This window comes from Macaca nemestrina, chromosome 15, assembly GCF_043159975.1.
Source record: "Macaca nemestrina isolate mMacNem1 chromosome 15, mMacNem.hap1, whole genome shotgun sequence".
Taxonomy (NCBI): domain Eukaryota; kingdom Metazoa; phylum Chordata; class Mammalia; order Primates; family Cercopithecidae; genus Macaca; species Macaca nemestrina.
Window position 1 is genome coordinate 88,541,211 of NC_092139.1, and position 22,083 is coordinate 88,563,293.

The following is a 22,083-nucleotide window of genomic DNA, read 5'->3' on the forward strand; positions in this document are numbered from 1 at the left end:
CTAATTTATTTATTTATTTTTTAACTTTTTCTGCAGAAACAAGCTCCTGCCATGTTGTCTGGACTGGTCTCCAATTCCTGACCTCAAGTGATCCTGCCACCTCAGCCTCCCAGTGTTGGCATTATAGGCCTAAGCCACTGTGCCAGGCCTTTTATCACATCTTAAAGTCAGTAAGAAGTGGATCATCTCATCTGGCCGGGCACGGTGGCTCATGCCTGTAATCCCAACACTTTGGGAGGCAGAGGTGGGCAGATCACAAGGTCAGGAGATCGAGACCATCCTGGCTAATGCAGTGAAACCCCGTCTCTACTAAACAAGAAATTAGCCAGGGTGGCCTTGGGCACCTGTTGTCCCAGCTATTGAGAGGTTGAGGCAGGAGAATGGCATGAGCCCAGAAGGCAGAGCTTGCAGTGAGCCAAGACCACGCCACTGCACTCCAGCCTGGGCAACAGAGCGAGGAGACTCTGTCTCAAAACAAAAACAAACGAAAAAAAAACAACAAAAAAAGAAGTGGATTATTTCATAGACCAGAGCTTTCAGAACAAGCCAGTATTTTGGCTATTCTTGGACCTTTGCTTTTTTTTTTTTTAATAGACAGAGTTTCACTCGTGTTGCCCAGGCTGGAGTACAATGGTGCAATCTCAACTCTCTGTAACCTCTGCCTCCTGGGTTCACGTGATTCTCCTGTCTCAGCCTCCCAAGTAGCTGGGATTACAGGCATGTGCCACTACGCTTGGCTAATTTTTTTCTGTTTTTATAGTAGAGACGGGGTTTTGCCATGTAGGCCAGGCTGGTCTCAAACTCTTGACCTCAGGTGATTCACCCGCCTCTGCTTCCCAAAGTTCTGGGATTATAGGCATGAGCCACCACACCCAGCCTGCATTTTCATATAAATTTAGAATTAGCCAGGCATGTTGGCAGACATCTGTAGTCCTAGCACTTGGAGAGACTGACGTGGGAGGATCACTTGAGCCCTGGAGTTTGAGGCTGCAGTGGGCCATAATTGCACCACTATACTCCAGCTTAGACAACAGAGCAAGACGCTTTGTAAAAAAAAACATTAGAATCAGCTTGTCAATATTTATTAAGAAATATGTTGAGATTCATCCTAATGGTGACTGTTTATTAAAGAAAAAAAAAAAAGGCCAGACTCAGTGGCTCACATCTGTAATCCCAGCACTTTGGGAAGCTGAGGTGGGCGGATCCCAAAGTCAAGAGCTCGAGACCATTCTAGCTAAAACCGTAAAACCCCGTCTGTACCAAAAATACAAAACAAACAAAATAAAAGCTGGGGGGTGGGGGTGGCGGGCGCCTGTAGTCCCAGCTGCTTGGGAGGATGAGGCAGGAGAATGGCGTGAATGCGGGAAGTGGAGCCTGCAGTGAGCTGAGACTGCACCACTGCACTCCAGCCTGGGTGACAGAGCAAGACTCTGTATCAAAAAAATAAATAAAAAATAAAAAGAAAGAAATATGTTTAGATTTTGATAAGAATTACACGTAATCTACAAATCATTTTGAGGAGAACTGATCTTTATAATATTGAGCGTTCCAATCCATGAACATGGTATATTTCTCCAGACTCACACAAATATTAATGAATGCAAAAGAAAACGTCAGGATGGTAGGGTTGTTGATGCAGAGAACACCCATGGGAATGTCGTTCTGGCACTACTTGCCTTCTAAGGGCTGCCTCTGCTCCTTACTTCCTTCTTCTAGGTTGCCTGATTATCATGTGAACTTGTCCTATGCCCAGTGCTGATTGATTCAAGGGAATGCACCTGCCCAGGCCAGTCCAATAAATGTCCTTACACAGATTTTTCGAAAGGAGACTGAAGGAGAGTTGAACCAGGCTCTCTGATTGCAAACTATAAAACTTAGGAGCTCCCTGTAACCATGCTTCAGATTATGTGAATTAGAGGATTGGGGGAATTGCTGAGAAATAAGGACAAATCTCAAAGAAATGGAGACATGATAAGAGAAGAGAGTGGTGTTTGAGTCTCTGGCTCCACATAGTTCTTAAGGCCAATGAGGTCTGAGAGATAGTCAGAACTATCTTGTTTATGAATTCCATGAGACAGTCCATAAATCTGTCTTTAGGCTTAAGCTAGTTTGAGTGGGGTTTCTGTCACTTGCAACAAGAGTCCTGACTACTGAAATTGAGTGGAGTTAAAAGGTATAGCCTCAATAGGTGAGCTAGCTCTGGCTTTAAAAGGCTTCCAGTTTGAATTACACTCCATTCCCTCTGATGCCCCTAGAAAGAACCCTCTCTAACACAGGCCAGCAATTGGCAGACATGCTTTTTTTTTTTCTTTGCAGGAATTTTACTGCCTTGATCTAGGACAGATTATCAGAGGTGGGCACCCTTATCCTCTCTTTCATGCAGGATTTATCACATGTAAGTATTTGTCTTATGTTTGGATGCTACATTTTGGTTAGAATTTAATGATCATGTCTCTCATCAAGATTACCCACATGATCACTCTAAGGCTGTTGTAAGCCTAACTGACAAGTATTCCATATGTCAAGATGTTAAGTGCAATGCAAAATAAGATACAAGCATCAAATGAGACTGAGAGAGAAATGCTAGAAACCTTCATCTTTACTGCCTTTCTTGATGATAACCTTGCATCCTGTGAGGGAAACAGTGTTACAGTGATAGAAAGGTAAGGTTCTGAAATTTGAAGAGATTGGAGGCCAGGTGTGGTGTTTCATGCCTATAATCTCAGCATTTGGGGAGGCCAAGGTGGGTGGATTGCTTGTACCCAGGAGTTCCAGTTGTGCTGGGCAACACTGTGGGACCTTGTCTCTAAAAATAAAGATAAAAAATAACTGGGTGTAGTGGCTCACATCTGTAATCCCAGCTACTCAGGAGGCTGAGATGGGAGCATCGCTTGAGGAGGTCAAGGCTGCAGTGAGCTGTGATCATGCCACTGCACTCCAGCCTGGGTGACAGAGTGAGACCCTGTCTCAAAAAAAAAAAAAAAAAAAGATTGGAGGGAAGAATTTTTGAAGATACTGTGGTGCAGGGAAAGGGCGTGCCCTGTATATGCAGATTGTCCTCAGCTTTCCAGACTTAACTCTGGAACACGCTACCTTTCATACATTTTATATACTGTATACTGACAGACCCAACACACTTTTCAAAGGCCACATTTGAACGTTTTTAAAATTTTTTTATTTTTTTAAGACAGAGTCCTGCTCTGTCGCCTGGGATGTAGTACAGTGCTACAATCTTGGCTCACTGAAACCTCCACCTCCTGGGTTCAAGCGATTCTCCTGCCTCAGCCTCCCAAGTAGCTGGGACTACAGGTGCGTGCCACCACGTCCAGCTATTTTTTTGTATTTTTAGTAGAGGCGGGGTTTCACTGTGTTAGCCAGGATGGTCTCGATCTCCTGGCCTGGTGATCCCTCCACCTCGGCCTCCCACAGTGTTGGGATTACAGGCGTGAGCCTCTGCGCCTGGCTGTACTACTTTGAATAGGTCTTAATAGGTTTTAATTGTTAATTATTTTTAAATTGATTTCAAAAATCTTCTACAACATGGATGAAACTTGAAGACATTATACTTAGTGAAATAGGCCAGACACAGACAATGTCATTTGAGTCCACTTTTATGAGGTACCTAGAATTGGCAAATTCACATAGACAAAAAGGAGATTTGAGGTTATCAGGGCAAGGGGGAAGGAAGAATGGGGGACTGTAGTTAATGGGTTTAGAGTTTCTGTTTGGGAAGATGAAAGAGTTCTGGAGATGAATGGTGGTGAAGGTTGCCCAACAGTGTGAATGTACTTAGTGCCATGGGGCTGTACATTTAAAAATAGTTAAGTGGAAATATTAATGCTGCGTATGTTTGACTGCAATTATAAAAATGGAGCCAGGTATGGTGGCTCACACCTGTAATCTCATCACTTTGGGAAGCTGAGGAGGGTGAATCACCTGAGGTTGGTGGTTCAAAACCAGCCTGGCCAATGTGGAGAAACCCTGTCTCTACTAAAAATACAAAAAATTAGCCGGGCGTGGTGGTGCATGCCTGTAATCCCAGCTACTCGGGAGGCTGAGTCAGGAGAATTGCTTGAATCCAGGAGGTGGAGGTTACAGTGAGCCAAGGTTGTGCCATTGCACTCTGGCCTGGGCAACAAGCGTGAAACTCTGTCTCAAAAAAAAAAGGAATGGGGCTCTATGTAGCAGGAGAGAGAGGGAGAGACAAAAAATATGCTTCTTTTTTTTTTTTTTTTTTGAGATGGAGTCTTGCAAAAGAAAAAGAAAAGGAAATGGGGCTGTACGTGGCAGGAGAAAGAGTGAGAGATCAATTTTTTTTTTTTTTTTTTTTTTTTTTTTTTTTTTTTAGATTGAGTCTTGCTCTTTTGCTAGGCTGGAGTGCAGTGGCGCGAGCTTGGCTCACTGCAACCTCCACCTCCTGGGTTTAAGCCATACTTCTGCCTCAGCCTCCCGAGTACTGGGACTACTGCTGTGTGCTACCATGCCCAGCTAATTTTTGTATTTTTAGTAGAGATGGGGTTTCACCATGTTGGCCAGGATGGTCTCGATCTCTTGACCTCATGATCTGCCCACCTCAGCCTCCCAAAGTGCTGGGATTACAGGCATGAGCCACGGCTCCTGGCCAATATTACACTTCTTTTTTTTGAGACGGAATTCCTCTCTTGTTGTCCAGGCTGAAGTACAATGGCACGATCTCAGCTTACTGCAGCCTCCGCCTCCCGTGTTCAAGCAATTCTGCCTCAGCCTCCTGAGTAGCTGGGACTATAGGTGCACACCCACACCAGGCTAAATGTTTTTTTTTTTTTGAAACAGAGTTTCACTCTTTTTTTTTTTTTTTTTTTTTTTTTTTGAGACAGAGTCTTGCTCTGTCACCCAGGCTGGAGTGCAGTGGCCGGATCTCAGCTCACTGCAGCCTCCGCCTCCCGGGTTCACGCCATTCTCCTGCCTCAGCCTCCCGAGTAGCTGGGACTACAGGCGCCCGCCACCTCGCCCGGCTAGTTTTTTGTATTTTTTAGTAGAGACGGGGTTTCACCGTGTTAGCCAGGATGGTCTCGATCTCCTGACCTTGTGATCCGCCCGCCTCGGCCTCCCAAAGTGCTGGGATTACAGGCTTGAGCCACCGCGCCCGGCCCAGAGTTTCACTCTTGTTGCCCAGATTGGAGTGCAATGGCACAATCTTGGCTCACCACAACCTCTGCCACCTGGGTTCAAGCAGTTCTCCTGCCTCAGCCTCCCAAGTACCTGGGATTACAGGCATGCGCCACCATGCCTGACTAAGTTTCTCCATGTTGGTCAGGCTGGTCTCAAACTCCCGACCTCAGGTGATCCACTCTCCTTGGCCTCCCAAAGTGTTTGGATTGCAGGCGTGAGCCACCGAGCGCAGCCCAATATTGCAATTTTTAAATACACTTCTCTATTCATTAATTGTCTTAAATGTTATATTCTCATAATTTTAAAAGAGGAAAGATTTTTTGGGGCCGGGGCGTGGTGGCTCATGCCTGTAATTCCAGGACTTTGGGAGGCCCAGGTGGGTGGATCACTTGAGGTCAGGAGATTGAGACCAGGCTGGCCAACATGGTGAAACCCTGTCTCTAAAAAATAGACAAGTTAGCTGGGTATGGTGGAGCATGCCTCCAGTCCCAGCTACTTGAGAGCCTGAGGCATGAGAATTGCTGGAACCCAGGAACTCAGAAGGCGGAGGTTGTAGTGAGCCGAGATCGTACCACTGCACTCCAGACTGGGCAACAGATGAGACTCAGTCAGGAGAAAAAAAAAAAAAAAAAAAAGGTTGGAGATGGTGGCTCATGCCTGTAATGTCAGCACTTTGGGAGGCTGAGGCAGGGAGATCACGAGGTCAGGAGTTCAAGACTAGCCTGACCAACATGGTGAAACCCCATCTCTACTAAAAATACAAAAACTGGCTGGGCTCGGTGGCTCAAGCCTGTAATCCCAGCACTTTAGGAGGCCGAGGCAAGTGGATTACGAGGTCAGGAGATCGAGACCATCTTGGCTAACATGGTGAAATCCCATCTCTACTAAAAATACAAAAAATTAGCCGGGCGTGGTGGCAGGTGCCTGTAGTTCCAGCTACTCGGGAGGCTGAGGGAGGAGAATGGCGTGAACCCGGGAGGTGGAGGTTGCAGTGAGCTGAGATTGCACCACTGCATTCCAGCCTGGGTGACAGAGCAAGACTCTGTCTCAAAAAAAAAAAAAAAAAGAAAAAGAAAAATTAGCCAGCCTTGGTGGCACGTGCCTGTAGTCCCAGCAACTTGGAGGCTGAAGCAGGAGAATCGCTTGAACCCGGGAGGCGGAGGTTACAGTGAGCCAAGATGCCACCACTGCACTCCAGCCTGGGTGACTGAGGGAGACTCCATCTCAAAAAACAAAGTTTTTCTTGAAAATAAAAAATAAAGGCCAGGCAGGGTGACTTAGGCCTGTAATCCCAGCACTTTGGGATGCCAAGGTGGATGGATCACAAGGTCAGGAGTTTGAAACCATAATGGCCAACATGGTGAAACCCTGTCTCTACTAAAAATACAAAAATTAGCTGGGTGTGGTGGTGTGTGCCTGTAGTCCCAGCTAGTTAGAGGCTGAGGCAGGACTGTCAGTTGAACCTGGGAGGCGGAGGTTGCAGTGAGCCGAGGTCGCATCACTGTGCTCCAACGTGGCGACAGAGCAAGACTCTGTCTCAAAAAAAAAAAAAAAAAAATCGCTGGGCATGGTGGCTCATGCCTATAATCACAGCACTTTGGGAGGCCCAGGAGCTCGAGACCAGCCTGGGCAACATGGTGAGACCCCCATTTCTACAAAAAAAAAAATTAAGAGAAAAATAGCTGGGTGTGGTAGCACATGCCTGTGGTCCCAGCTACTCAGGAGGCTGAGGTGTGAGGATCACTTGAGCCCAGGAGATCAAGGCTGCAGTGAGTTGTGATAGCGCCACTTCACTCCAGTTTGGGTATCAGAGTGAGACCCTGTCTCAACAAATAAATAAGCAAACAAACAAAGAAAAATCTTATGTTCACATCACAAAACCAATCACCAATTACTAGACCAGCTTCTAAGGTAGAAACACTCCAGTCTGAACCCCTGGCAGGGAGCTTGCACCCAGTAAGCCCCAGCTCAACACCACATCCTTGTACCAAAGAGAGTTTGAGATTAAAATCCAGAAAAGCAAAGTTCACTCTTCTTGTGGTTTTGGAGTCTCAGAAGGTGTTTTTTTTTTGTTTCTTAATTATATTGAGCCTTCTTTCAGCTTTAAAGGGAATGTCACCGGGTACGGTGGCTTATGCCTGTAATCCCAGCACTTTGGGAGGCCTAGGTGGGCGGATCACCGGAGGTCAGGAGTTCGAGACCAGCCTGGCCAACATGGTGAAACCCCATCTCTACTGAAAATACAAAATTAGCTGGCTGTGGTGGTACATGCCTGTAATCCCAGCTACTCTGGAGGCTGAGACAGAATTGCCTAGAACCTGGGAGGCAAGAGTTGTAATGAGCCAAGATCACGCCAGCCTGGGTGACAGAGCGAGATTCTGTCTCAAAGGAGAGAAAAAAAAAAAAAGGAATGTCTAGATGCAGTAGCTAAGTACACGTAGAAGCCATTTCAGTGTGGGAGGCGAGGTGACTGATTCCAGGGACTCCAGGTTTCTGGCTGAGGGGCTGAGACCGCCCATGGTCATTGTGATGAGATGAAGATGGAAAGTGAGCTGGGCTGGGGGAAGGTGGTCATCTCCTCTGGATGTGATTAGTTTGAGAGTCCTGTTGGGTAGTAGGGCATGGTCAGTAGGCAGTGGAGGAGCTGAGAGGGTTTGGAGCTGGGATAGACTCCAGCCTCACCATGTGGGTAGTAGTGGGGGTCACAGAGTGTGAAGATGGCCAAGAAAGAGGACTGGGTGGGGGTCTGAGGGAGTCAGCAGCTGGGCATGGGACATGGAGAAACAGATGCCAGGGGAAGAGGAAAGGAGAGTCAGACCCCAAAGGGAAAAAGAGTCACTGGAAAGAGGGGCCAGCCCCGTGTCACATCCAGCAGAGACACCAGGTACAGCAGAAGGACTTTGGACATGACCATGAAGAGTGCCTTGTTGGCCATGACCTGGGAGAGATGGGGGTGAGAGCATGGGGGACCACACCAGGTCCCCAGCACACAAAACAGTGCCTGGTAGACAGGATGGATTTATGGATGGGCAGATAGGTAGATGGATGGGTGAATGGAGAGATGATAGATGAATGCAAAGACAGATGAATAGGTGGACAGATGCATAGATGGATGGATGGACAGATGGAATGAATGATCAGAAAAGGCTTCATGAAGAAAGTGAGACTGAGCTGCATCTCCATGGATATATATGAAAGCAGAGGAATCTCCTCTTTGAGTCGGGAATGACCCAGCTTCCTGGTCCAGGGAGGAAGTCAGCCTGACAGCCTGGCTTGACTGGGGACACTTGTGGCGCATTTCAGAGGCCCTTAAAATGGAGCCAAGTGAGGTTGGGCAGGTCTGAGCCAGCTCAGGACTCCTCAGGCATACCGCACAGCTGCCTGTGGGGATGTGTCACTCAGGGAGTTGCTGGGACTCACTGGGCCAGGTTGCCATCAGCACCAACAGCTTCAGAGATGGGGACAGAGGCTGGGGTGACTCCAAGGCTGTGGGCGGCACCTGCTGCAGAGAAGGGACAGGCACAGAGACACTACTGGGATATTGGGCACCCCCTGCCCTGTGCCTAGGTCACAACCTCCACACTGCAGCCCTGTGCCCCTCACACCCAGCAGGTTCCTGCTCCAGCACGACTCCTGGACTGGCCCCAGGTGCTGGCCCGGGAGGTTTCAATCCAAGCATAATTCACCGAGGCATGTGTTTGGCAGCGGGACCCAGCCTACCGTTTTAGGTACGTGGCGCTCACAACTTTCCTCAGCCTGTCCGACCCTCTCCTGTCTCTGGAAAACTCTGTTTTCTTTCTCTGGGGCTTCTTCCTCTCTGCCCTCCAAGCCTTAAGCATGGAACCCTTCCTTTCTCCATGGAGTCTGGGGGAAGCGGGCTAGTCTCAGGGTATCCTGCAGGAAGGGCCCCCACAGTGGGAGCAGCCGCCTTCAGGTTCCAACAGCAGGACACAGCCTGGTCCCGGTGCCTGTGCTGGGATTGGGCAGGGTCAGGGCTCCTCCCCTCTCCCAGGGCAGATGTCTGAGTGAAGGATAGAGGCCAGTTCTGATGAGGGGCTCTGCAGTGGCCTAGAGACATTCCCCTGACCCCCGGGTCTAAGGTGAGGGCTGGATGCTCATGCAGCCTGGGAGGGCCACACGGGGGCCTGGGGACACAGGGGTCACCCCAAGGGGAGACGAATGGAAGGCACAGAGAGGACTCTGGGTCTAGGCTGCAGCTCTGTGGCTTGTACTGGGTCATGAGGACATGGGGACACCAAGGAAGAGATGAGACTGGGTGAGGTCCAAGAGCCCAGCTCTCCCAGGACAGTCACAAGAAATGAGAGGGTCTCTTGTGGCAGAGATGTGTCTGTCCCTGGAGTCCCGTCACCTCTGGGGCCCAGTGTCTCTCTGTTCACTGGTCGACCTCCCGCCTTCTTTTGAGGAAGGGCACCTGAGACTCAGGAGGTGACTAGCAGGGAGTACACGGGGGTGCAGAGAACTCCAGGGCCTCCAGGTGAAGTCCAGGGGCATCAGAGTCTGGGGGTGGGCATGGGGGCTGCGGTGACCCAAAGTCTGGGGGAACAGCCCCAAGAACCCAGCCAATGTGAAGGGTCCTGTGGTCGGGCTGGTGGGACGGGGTCGACGGCAGAGCCCCAGGGTTTGTCTGGGTGGAGCCCGTGCTTCACCAGGAGAGGTGAGTGGGCCAGGTGTCCCAGGGGACAGGAAGCTCCAGGCCATGCCAGGCTTAGGCCTCCCCACACCCTGCCAGGACAGTTTTGTGTGCTGTGGGAGAGACCCCTAGATTCCAAACTCAGACTCCAGAAACCAAGAAGGAGGGAGCACAGCCTGCTCTGGGTACACACAGGGAAACCAAGGCTGCAGAGGAAATGACTGGGCCAGGACACCTGGCAAAGGTGACTTGAGAAGGCCCCTAGGAAGGTGCAGGGTTGTCTGCTCTCCAGAGGGCTCTAGTGGAAAGGAGGGAATTAAGATGGGGGGAGAGACCCTGGGTGGACCAGATGACCACACCACGAACCCTCCCAGAGACTTTAGACAGAGAGAGGTGCTCCACAGCACCCCACGCTACCTCTGCCATCTCTCACCCCCTCCTCTGTCCACACAGGTCAGCCCAAGGCCACCCCGTCAGTCACTCTGTTTCTGCCATCTTCTGAGGAGCTGCAAGCCAACAAGGCCACACTAGTGTGTCTCATGAGTGACTTCTATCCGGGAATCTTGACGGTGACCTGGAAGGCAGATGGTACCCCCATCACCCAGGGTGTGGAGATGACTGCGCCCTCCAAACAGCAACAAGTACATGGCCAGCAGCTACCTGAGCCTGACGCCCGAGCAGTGGAGGTCCCGCAACATCTTCAGCTGCCAGGTCACGCATGAAGGGAGCACCGTGGAGAAGACAGTGGCCCCTGCAGAATGTTCATAGGTTCCCAACCCTCACCCCATCCACAGGGACCTGGAGCTGCAGGATCCCAGGGGAGGGGTCTCTCTGCATCCCAAGCCATCCAGCCCTTCTCCCTGTACCCAGAAAACTCTCAATAAACATCCTTTGTCAACCAGAAATCCTGCTCCCTTCATTTCTTAATGTTTCATATAATTTGATGCTTCTCCTGGGTTCTCAGTGTGGTGTTGGGGGAATCCTGGCACCAGTGGGAAAGCAGCCAGGAGGAGAGGATCACAGCCTCCCAGGCGTGTCCCCTGGGGAAATAGGCCAGGATAGGAGGAGTCGGCTCACTGAACACCAGTCCATCCATTCTCTCCCACCTCCCCTTCCTCCTTGCAGCTCACCCTCCAACTGGCTGCCTGCTTTTTGGAGGGAGCTATTTCTGGCTGAGCCTCCAGATACACCCTCTGTCCCTGTCCTGATCTGGACCTTCCCCCGACCCACGGCCTCTCTTTCCTCAGCCTGGAAATCCTACTCTGGGCCTGGAGTCCCTCTGCTTCTGGCTCTGGCCCCTGGAATGCCCTCCTTCCTCTCTGCCCAACTCCACACCCCCAAGGGCTGGACTGTCTAGGACACTCCCACACCATCAAATTCATGAGCTCTTAAATTTGGGGCCCACCTTGATTTTTCACCTGACAGCAGGTTCAGAGGTGTGAGAAAAATAGGAGGAAGTCAGGAAGGAAACACACATGAAAGGCCTGCAAGAGGCTCAGGACACTTGTAAAAGATAGGCTCTGAGCTCCCCAGGAACAAGTGCAAGAACGGCAATAGGTGCTCCATAATTTTTTTTTTTTTTTTAATTTTATTTTTAGATGGAGTCTCGCTCTGTCACCCAGGCTGGAGTGCAATGGCACGATCTGAGCTCACCGTTACCTCTGCCTCCCAGGTTCAACCAATTCTCCTGCCTCAGCCTCCTGAGTAGCTGGGATTACAGGTACATGCTACAACACCCAGCTAATTTTTGTAGTTTTATTAGAGACAGGGTTTCACCAGTTGTTCAGGCTGGTGTGCTCCATCATTTCTAAGAGATTAAACAAGTCTGCTCGAGGGAAGTTGGTGTTTTCAATGCTGAGGCCAGGCATCTCATCATAATTAAAAATGGGAATGTGTTTTACCCAAGGCCTCACTGTTGATGGGATTTGGGTTCCGACATGTGCACAGGTGACTGCCTGGCAGTCCTAGGACATGGAGATTTTCTCAGATGCTTGGCACAGAAAGTCACTGACCATCTTTGGAGGAAGCATCATTTTTGGGAAACACTTCATTGAATCCTGAGCCTCAGGTGGAAAACCAGGTCCTGTGATGGGAATTTCTCTGTGAGGCTCCCTGGGTCTGGGGCTCCAGCTGCTCTCTGAGAAGAAGGTGTGGGGGGAGAGAGCATGGCCCAGCCACACCCAGTCCCTCCTGCATGGTTCCTGCTGAGCAGGGTGTTCGAGGGTTGGGGGCACCACTAGTGGTCAGGCCTGTGTTTCTGTTGGTGGGGCCAAGGAAGGACACTCAGGGCATCCTAGGGAGTCTCTCCGATGGCTCCTGTTTGACTTTCCTGTGGCTGCTGTCACAAATGACCCCTAATTTAGAGGCTTAAAGCATCACATATTGATTCTCTCCCTGGTGTGGAGTCAGACGTCCAAAATGAATCCTAGAGTCTAAAATCAGGGTGCCAGCCAGACCAGGCTCCTTCTGAGGGCTCTGGGGAGAATCCATTTCCAGGATTTTTCCAGCTTCTAGAGGACACCCTGGGCTCCTGGCCCCTTCCTCCAACTTCAAAGCCAGAGCTCAGCATCTTCAAATCTGTCTCCCACTCTTATCTCTCTCTCCCCACTGTCTTCTCTCACCCTCCCTCTTTCTCTCCCTTTCTTTCCCTCCACCCCCACACCTGCTCTCACTCTGACCCTCCTGCCTCCTTCTTTCCCTTATAAAGATCACACCTTGGACCCACCCAGATAACCCAGGATCATCTTCCACCTCAGGCTCCTTCACATCCTCACATCTGTAAAGTTCCTGTGGCCACACAACACAGCACATGGACAGGTCCCGGGACTGGGACACAGCCATCCCTGGGCCCTAATTCAGCCACCCACAGCTCCTTTCCCTCCTTCTTCTCTCCTCCGGGTATAAGAAGGGAATGCAAAGAGGTTGGTCAACGAATACACACTTACAGTTAGATGCAAGGAGTGTGTTCTAATGTTGGATAGCAGAGTAGGGTGGCTATGGCTAGCAATAATGTATTGTATATTTCAAAATAGCTTTAAGAGAGAACTTCAGATATACTCAACACATAGAAATGGTAAATACTCAAGGCCATACTCCAAATTCACTGTCTTAATGATGACATGTTGGATGCAGGGAACCAAACAGCACATGCGCCTCATAAAAATGTTCAATATTATGTATCAGTGTAATATTTTCTGTGAATAAGAAAGCAAAAAAAGAAGTTAAGCATAAACTAGCCATTTGACCTAGCAATGCCAGCCCTAGGAATTTATCTAGAAGAAATGAAAGCATGTGTTAAAAAAGACGTATACATAAATGTTCTCAGCAACCTCATTCACTCTAGGCAACAACTGGAAACAACCCAAGTGTCCATCAGCTAGAGAATGGATAGACCCATGTGGTCTGCATACAGTGGAGTGCTGCTCAGTTATACAAAGAAAAGAAACTATGGATACAAGCCACAGGAGGGATGAACTTCAAAACATTACAGTAAGTAAAAGAAGTAAAACTCCATGAGGGAAGTTGGTGGGTATAGACATAATTTTGAACTGGCAGAATTTTTCTGTGTTCATCGGGGTATTATGTATTGAGTCCCTATTGACCAGGTACTGTGCTAGGTACGGCCATTAGAGAAATGAGAAGCAGACACCAGCTCCATTGTGATGAGACTCACCCGATCAGCCGTTTCTGATGAACACTCAGGTACCCTGACTCTCACTGCTCCCATTTGTAGGCTTTACTTAATGCCACTTAAACCTCCCTATTCCCCAAGTCTTCTTTCTTTTCTATTTTGTTTTTTAGACAGAGTCTTGCTCTGTCACCCATGCTGGAGTGCAGTGGCACCATCTTAGCTCACTGCAACATCCGTCTCCTGGGTTCAAGCAATTCTCCTGCCTGAGCCTCCCGAATAGCTGGGATTGTAGGTGCCCACTGCAACACCCGGCTAATTTTTATATTTTTAGTAGAGACGGGGTTTTGCCATGTTGGCAAGGCTGGTCTCGAACTCCTCCTGACCTCAGGTGATCCGCCTGCATAGGCCTCCCAAAGTGTTGGGATTACAGGTGTGAGCCACCACACCTGGCCCCCAAGTCTCCTTTCTTTCCAGCTCCCCTCATTAGACACAGCTTTTTAAAGCAATCCCTGCCATACCCATGGCTTCAATTGTTTTTTATATGCTCTGATGACAATAAAATTTAAATGTCATTTTTATATAGCAGCTTTATTTTACATGACACCTCATTCACTACGATTGTAAATTCAAAGTTGCTCTAAGAAAGTAATAACTAGGCCGGGCGCGGTGGCTCAAACCTGTAATCCCAGCACTTTGGGAGGCCAAGACGGGCGGATCATGAGGTCAGGAGATCGAGACCATCCTGGCTAACACGGTGAAATCCTGTCTCTACTAAAAAAAAAAGTACAAAAAACTATCCGGGCGAGGTGGCGGATGCCTATAGTCCCAGCTACTCGGGAGGCTGAGGCAGGAGAATGGCGTAAACCCAGGAGGCAGAGCTTGCTGTGAGCTGAGATCGTGCCACTGCACCCCAGCCTGGGTGACAGAGCAAAGACTCTGTCTCAAAAAAAAAAAAAAAAAAGGAAAGTAATAACTAAAAAATTGTCATATTTTAGTATGTAAATTTTAGGAAATTTCTGTAATGGTTTGAGTTTGTATGTGTTTTTTTAAAAAACATGACTTGTGATGTCACAGAATGGAGTTATCCTACAGAGGTTTCTATCTAACTTCTACCAGAGAGCTCCATTTCAATGCAATACTTAAGAGTCCAAAACTATCTCTTCTTTTTTTTTTTTTTTTTTTTTTTGAGACAGAGTCTTGCTCTGTCACGCAGGCTAGAATGCAGTGGCACAATCTCGGCTCACTGCAAACTCCACGACCTGGGTCCAAGTGAGTCTCCTGCCTTAGTCTCCTGAGTAGCTGGGACTACAGGCACCCCTCATCGCACCTGGTTAATTTTTGTAATTTTAGTAGAGATGCGGTTTTGCCATGTTGGCCAGGCTCGTCTCAAACCCCTGACCTCATAATCCGCCCAGCTTGGCCTCCCAAAGTCCTGGGATTACAGGTGGGAGTCATTGCGCCCAGCTGAAAACTATCTTATTCCCGCTACCTATTCCTCTTCCTACATTCTCTGTGTAGGAGAAAGTCACTGCTATTTACCCAGTCCTTCAAACTAGAGCCTCAGCAGCCTGTTTTTCCTTTTACTTGCGCTGTTCTTCCACATCTAATCATCTAGCGCTTCTGTTCTCTCTCCCAAATGATCACAAGACTTTTCCATCCACTGCAGTCATTTCCACTGCCTTTAGCCTTACCTGTTCTTCCAGATGAACATAATGTCTCTCTCTCTCTCTCTCTTTTTTTTTTTTTGAGACAGAATCTCTCTCTTTGGGCCAGGCTGGAGTTCAATGGCATGATCTTGGCTCACTGCAACCTCTAACTCCCGGGTTCAAACAATTCTCCTGCCTCAGGCTCTTGAGTAGATGGGACTACAAGTGCCCGCTACCACGCCAGGCTAATTTTTATATTTTTAGTAGAGATGGAGTTAGTGATCCACCCCCCTCAGGCTCCCAAAGTGCTAGGATTACAGGCATGAGCCACCGCGCCCGGTTGTACTAGGGTTTTCTATTGAGTTTCTTGCCAAGGGTGACTTCCAGTAATAACTCCCCCGCACTTTCCTCAGGACTGGAAAGCTCAGGCAGCCCAGGGTGAATAAAAGCCTGAGTAGTGCCATCACCACAGAGGGGCAGGGTGGCCACAAGGTAGGCAGCAGCAGGGATGGGCATTGTGAGGCATTGTGTGGGGCTGTGGGGCTGGACATTTTGAGTCACTAGCCTGACCTGGCTGTTTCCTGGTAAGCAGGTGACATAGGAAGCTTTGTGGTTATAGGCATCAGCCAGGGCCAGCAACCCTCAGTCGGTAGCTGGTAGTGGAAGGAGGAGGAGCTCCGACTGTGCTGTCTCACGGCAGTTTTTGTGCCTCTCAGCGCTTGTCGTGTTCGTTTATTTTTCAAAGAAGACAGCAGGTCCCCGACCTCATAGACCAGCCAGTTTGGGAGGTGGCAGCGGAGTAAGGGCTGAGGCCCCAGATCTGCCTGGGGTCAGGCTGCTTCTACAAGTGCTGTGCCAGCCTCAGTAGTGTGGCTGCTCGGGCAGCACCGTTTCAGTTTCATCGAAGGCTCAGGCAGGAGTGGAGAGAAGTGTGGGTGCCCCATGGAGTGTATACTGACCTGTTGTATCAACTCCAGCTGTAGCTGGTGCAGGGGGAAGGTGGCACCCTGTTATGAATCTGTTATTTACGAGGCTGTGGCTGCTGCAACATCAGAATCCACTAGTGTAGAGCCTGGCAAGCTGGATGTGGGAGCCACGGAGGGCCATGAACTGCAGCACATCGGCAACCAAAAGATGCCCACAGGTAAAAAAGCCATGGATGCCGTTTACTCTCTGGCACACCCGTGGCCACCCTCACCCCCTTCCCATAACCTCATCCCCAGAGACATCCTCAGCTTCCAGCTCCCTCCTGCCCATAGCCAGCTTTCCCAGATCTGGGGCATGGGGGCAAAGGCTGACTCTGCCTCTTGTCTTTGTCACTGAGGCTTTTTTGATCTAGAAAAGGGAGAGCCCTTTTCTCAATGAAAATTCAAATACCCCAATTTTGGAATCCCCATCCCATTCTCTAGCCGACCTATCTGGCCAGTTTGGTACCTAAATAGAGGAACCAGGTAAGGGTCAGATTGTTTCTTTTCTACCATCCCTTAAGGTAGCTTATTTTTTTAAAATGTTTATTTATTTATTTATTTATTTATTTATTTATTTATTTATTTAGATGGAGTGTTGCTCTGTTGCCCTGGCTAGAGTGCAGTGGTGTGATCTCAGATCACTGCAACCTGTGTTTCCTGGGTTCAAGTGATTCTTTAACCTCAGCCTCCTGAATAGGGACTACAGGTGTCCACCACTACACCTGGTTATGTTTTTGTATTTTTAGTAGAGACGGGGTTTCACCATGTTAGCCAGAACGGCCACAATTTCCTCACCTCGTGATCCACCTGCCTCAGCCTCCCAAAGTGCTGGGATTATAGGCATGAGCCACCGTGCCCAGCCCACATCTTCCAGTTCTTTACACTGTGTGTGCGTCCACTGAGTCAGTGGCTGCTGATGCTTGCCCCAGCCCCCGACAGTGGGACAGTCCATCACGGGGATCAGTACCTGGTGAGTGCTGAGCCTCACTCACCTAGCTGTGCAGGAGGTCTCCAGTGAGGGTGATGGGCACCAGGCTAATGATAATGTCCTGAGTTCTGATGTGGCACTGGCCCTTGTCTGTCTGCTATGGATTGGAGCATCTCTTTTTATTCATTTCTTTATTTTTCTGAGACAGAGTCTCACTCTGTCACCCAGGCTGGAGTGTGCAGTGGCTCAATCTTAGCTCACTGCAACCTCCACCTCTCAGGTTCAAGCGATTCTGCAGCCTCAGCCTCCTAAGTAGCTGGGATTACAGGTATGGGCCACCATGGCTGGCTAATCTTTGTATTTTTAGTAGAGACAGGCTTTCACCATGTTGGCCAGACTGGTCTCAAACTCCTGACCTCAAGTGATCTGCTGCCTCGGCCTCCCAAAGTGCTGGGTTTACAGGTTTGAGCCACCACACCCAGCCATGGATTGGAGCATTTCTAAGGCTTGAGGTAGTCATATTAAATACAATACAGTATCTTCCTGATCTTCCCTGCTTTGACCAAGTTCTGAGGAATGAGCCCAGCACTGACAGATGTTGACCTGCACTGTTCTACATGATCCCTTACACTTCTCAGAATCTGTGAGCTGACCAGAAGCCTGTGGGCTTTCTATGTGTATTTCACAGTAATGTCCATGCCAACATCTCTTGTTCCATGTACCTTTTGCTACCCAGGGTTATGTGACCACTGGGGCCCCAGTTGATGATGGGCAAAGTTTGGCAGCTTATAGGCCACACAGTTCCAAGGGCACACATAGGTGCTGGAACTCCCTGGTGTGGGGTCCTGTCACCAAGCCTGAGTGATGACACAGTTGAGTCATACAGACCATCAACACTGGGACCCATTTCTGGGTTCACTTTTGCCTCTTCCATTCAGGAGGTCAAAATCTGGGTTCACTCCTTTCTGCACTCTCTCCATCTAAGGAGTAGGGATATTAAACTGACCTTCAGGTACAGCTGTGGTGAGGGAAGAAAGAGGTCATTTATGTAAAGAGTATGGTGGTGCTGAAGTTTCTCTTCCTTTCTATTAGTAGAATGACATGACTTGGGAGGCTGAGGTGAGAGGACCACATAGGCCAAGAATTCAAGAAAAGTAACACTTGTACTGTGCTGGGCATGTGCGGCCACATTTTGGGGAGAAAACACACATTTACAGACACACTCACACTCACTACACATTGATTCACCCCTAGCTACCTTCCAACCCACCTGCTTACAAACCCACACCATCTAAATGATATGGCTGTCTCCAGGGACTCTAGTGGATGATTACTGCTCTTCACTGAGCCACCTGTTTCTCACACTGCACTCCAGGTCCTCACTCCTATCAGGAACCTGAATCCAGGCAGTCTCTCCAGACAAAAACAGGCAAGAGAGCACCCCATGACCCATCACTTAGAATTGTCATCAGCAAGGGAGTGGTCTTAGAATATGTACAGTGTTAGAGAGGCGAATGACACACACTGGGGCCTGTCAGTGTGCAGGGGAAGGGAGAGCATCTGGATAAACAGCTAATGCATGCAGGGCTTCATACCTAGGTGATGGGTTGACAGGTGCAACAAAGCACCATGGCACACTTTTACCCATGTAATAAACCTGTACGTCCTGCACATGTATCGCAGAACTTAAAAAAAAAATTAGGAGGTGGATGGATTGTCTGAGGTTAGGAGTTCGAAACCAGCCTGGCCATCCTGGTGAAACCCTGTCTCTACTGAAAATGCAAAAATGAGCTGGGTGTGGTGGCAGGTGCCTGTAATCCCAGCTACTCAGGAGGCTGAGGCAGCAGAATCACTTGAACCCAGGAGGCAGAGGTTACAGTGAGCCGAGATCGAACCATTGCACTCCAGCCTGAGTGACTGAGCTAGACTCCATCTCAAAAAAAAGAAAAAAAGGGAAGAGCCGAGAAGAAATATCACAGGGTTAGTACTCATACCTCTGAGACCCCTTCTGAGTAGGAGTGAGCAGGACCTGGCCTTCCTGCCTGCTGAGAGTATGGTGTGGACATCATCTTAAATGCCTCAAATATGGAGTTTCATTGCTTTCTCTTGTCATCTCCATCTCTTTGTGCAATGATAACAGTGATACCAGCAGAAATTGCTGAGGGATCAGAGCAGGAATCAGGTCCCCACTTGTCTGACACAGAGCAGACAGGACACAAGTCAGCAGGGATGGACTTCAGGGTCAGGACAGACACAAACAGGTCCCAGGCCTGATCTTCCTGGGGCTGGGACAGATGAGTTTTTCTTTTTCACCTCTTCTGGAAGTCACTTGAGGATGGTCCTTGAGGAGACACTGTTGGCCAAGGGTTGTCTGGCCCAGAAATGTGTGTGTGTGGTCTTTTCTTTTTCTTTTCTTTTTTTTTTTTGAGATGGAGTCTCACTCTGGAGTGAGTGGTGTGATCTCACTGGCTGGAGTGCAGTGGTGCGATCTCAGCTCACTGCAACGTCCACCTCCCAAGTTCAAGTAATTCTCCTGCCTCAGTCTGCTGAGTAGCTGGAATTACAGGCATGGGCCAGCATGCCCAGCTAATATTTGTATTTGTAGTAGAGATGAGGTTTCTGCATGTTGGCCAGGCTGGTCTCGAACTCCTGACATCAGGTGATCCACTCGCCTCGGCCTCCCAAAGTGCTGGGACTACAGGTGTGAGCCACTGTGCCTGGCTGAAATGTGTTTCAACGGGACAGACCCCCTAACACTGGGCCTGTAGCTGCAGCACTCCCGAGTAGCAGGGGAGGTGGGGAGGGACATGAGTTCCAGTGCACCAGGAGCTCAGCAAAGGGATGGGGACTGATTCCAGAGTCCAGCTCATCCTTGCAACTCTTCTGTGGAATCCAGAACACATCAGTTTCCATTTATTTTATAGAAGGTTTGGAATCTTCAGTGTCAAACTCTATCTGTGTTGTGTCTTCCCACAGGTTGGATAGAGGAACCCTGGCTATGGGCGTTTCCTGCCAGGGCAGTGACTGTGTCTTCCTCATTAGTCCTTATCCCAGAGGTCAGTCCTGGGGAGAACATGTTAGGCCCCATGGGCATTGCAGTGAACACATCCCTGGGATGAATTCTAGGTCAGCCCTGGGCTGGGATCTAGTGCAGGTGTGGAAATGTTCCCTTCTCAGCCTGTCCAGCTTGTTGAGCCCTACACCAATCCTGGAGTCTGCCCCAGCTTCTGAGTCAGGGTCCCTGGAGATGAGGTTGAGCTCTTAGGACAGTGAGGTGCCTCTGGCCCTCGGCTCCTGCTGCTCTGATCCTGTCTAGACAGGGTGTGCAGGGCCACGCTCTTCCCTTGTGTGCATCTGTGCCCCCTGCTGGCATCCCTCTGGATCTGGATGTTGTCCTCATTGTTATATCCCCAGACCCACACAGTGACTGGACCTTTTGCAGATGTCCACTAAGTAACCATAAATGTATGGCAGGAGCAGAGCTGCGAACTATTTTGCAAGAAAACACCAGGCGAGGGGGGACATGTCTTCCTCATGTCTGGGTCTCCTGTGCCCTCTAGTGTGGTTCTCAGTCATATATGTGCCTCTTCATATTTAAATACATTTAAATATTTACAATTAAAAGTTCAGGGCTGGGCGTGGCGTCTCATACCTGTAATTCCAGCACTTTGGGAGGCCGGGGCGGGTGGATCAGCTGAGGTCAGGAGTTCGAGACCAACCTGGCCAACATGGTGAAACCCCATCTCTACTAAAAATGCAAAAATTAGCCCATGTGTGGTGGTGCATGCCTGTGATCCCGGCTACTCAGGAGACTGAGACAGAAGAATCGCCTGAATCCGGGAGGCGGAGGTTGCAGTGAGCCGAGATCATGCCATTGTACTCCAGCCTGGGCAGCAATAGTGAAACTCTGTCTCGAAAAAAAAAAAAAAATTCAGAACTTCACAGCAGCCACCATGCAATCCCCCAGCAGCCTTCTGTTCATGCAGCAGAGAGATTTCCATCCCCACAGAATGTTCTTTCACATCTGCTGTAAGCCTAGCTAAGGGGCTGATTATTGAACTCCTCTAACTCAAAGCATGCACCTTAAAGTGGGAACCTCAGGGCTGTGAGATTGGAGGTGAGACCTATAATGGGCCAGTGGAAGGAAGAAGTTGAAAGGTGGTTCCTTCAGTTCCTCTTTCTCACTTGAAGGCTGGCCAGTGTGAGCAATGCCTTTTTAGAGACCTCTGACTCCCCAGAGCCCAGGGAGAGTCTGACAACACCAAGGGAAGGGCAGAGTGATCTTGCGTAACCCAGTGTGGCCTCACCTGGAGTAGGAGGGTGGACAAGTTGCTCTCTGGAATAACTTCTTGTGGAGTTTTTGTCTCTAAAGATTGGCCAATGGACACCGTCCATGAGGGCAGCTGCGATGAGGCAGACCTGCAGGTAGAGCATGATACTCTAGGAGGATCTCTGGGAGCAGCTGGGTGACTCCTGTTGCTTTGGAAATCAGGAAAAGGGCAATGAAGTCAGAACCAAAGGAAATACGTGTAGAAGTATGACTTGTTCCTTTTGTATTTTAATAAGATAGAGATGAGGCCGTTTGTGTCCATGGGCTTTGTGTGCTGTGTTTGTAACCATTTTTTTTCTTGCTCTGGTGTTTAATGGTTATCAGAAGATCAGTTTTTCCTGTCTATGTCACAGCAAACATCAAAGCCTTGGTCTTTGACTTGGGAATGCAGAGTCTTATTAGGTCCAGGCACTGACTAAGATGCGAGGTATCTGGTGAGACTCCCTCATGCTCACTACTTGAACATAGTTGTTTCTCTGAGATGGTCTCAGAATCTTCAGTCCCACGCTCCATATGCCGCATCCAGCAAAGCTCCCTGAGGGACTCACAGTCTCCAACCACCAGGGCACTGACATTAACTCTGTGTCCTTTTAGGCCCCCCTGAGGACTGCCTGAGTTTAAAATCTCTACCACCAAGTGAGGAAGACAATGATGATGCCCACGTAAGAACCCCTTTCTTTGCATTCTAAGGAAATGCAACTTTCCTGATGTGAGAAACAAACTCACCCATCCACACCCAAAGAATGGGCTCAGAGGCCTGCAGAACAGAGAAAGTGAG

At 49.2% G+C, this 22,083-nt stretch overlaps 3 protein-coding genes across 17 annotated transcripts in view; all 3 read left to right on the forward strand.

Annotated features, from left to right (window-relative positions):
* The window catches only part of LOC105480773 (putative inactive beta-glucuronidase protein GUSBP11), a 29,253-nt gene extending 20,372 nt beyond the window's left edge, over positions 1-8,881 (forward strand). For 4 of the 5 annotated variants that reach the window (XR_011613912.1, XR_011613913.1, XR_011613909.1 and 1 more), the window contains 2 exons: positions 2,317-2,395; positions 8,761-8,881. The gene's annotated coding sequence lies outside the window, so the exon portion shown is untranslated. Of the gene's footprint in view, positions 1-1,716; positions 1,735-2,316; positions 2,396-8,760 lie in introns of those variants that run through there. The other variant, XR_011613920.1, reaches the window with a different exon arrangement.
* Positions 1-11,386, forward strand: part of LOC105480646 (immunoglobulin lambda-1 light chain-like) — a 73,328-nt gene extending 61,942 nt beyond the window's left edge. Inside the window, 3 exon segments of the mRNA XM_071080092.1 lie at positions 8,842-8,879; positions 10,256-10,436; positions 10,438-11,386. Coding sequence (XP_070936193.1) covers positions 8,842-8,879; positions 10,256-10,436; positions 10,438-10,570 — 352 coding nt within the window. The 3' untranslated portion in view covers positions 10,571-11,386.
* A 1,607-nt stretch (positions 11,387-12,993) lies between these two features.
* Positions 12,994-22,083, forward strand: part of LOC105480647 (aspartate-rich protein 1-like) — a 32,359-nt gene continuing 23,269 nt past the window's right edge. For 3 of the 11 annotated variants that reach the window (XR_011613907.1, XM_071080091.1, XM_071080087.1), the window contains exons 1-2: positions 13,318-16,223; positions 21,900-21,967. Coding sequence is in view for 10 of the 11 variants with exons in the window: in XM_071080091.1 (XP_070936192.1) it covers positions 16,022-16,223; positions 21,900-21,967 (270 nt within the window). In the remaining variant the exon portion in view is untranslated. Of the gene's footprint in view, positions 13,292-13,317; positions 16,224-19,951; positions 20,032-21,899; positions 21,968-22,083 lie in introns of those variants that run through there. The other 8 variants (XM_071080089.1, XM_071080086.1, XM_071080090.1 and 5 more) reach the window with 7 other exon arrangements.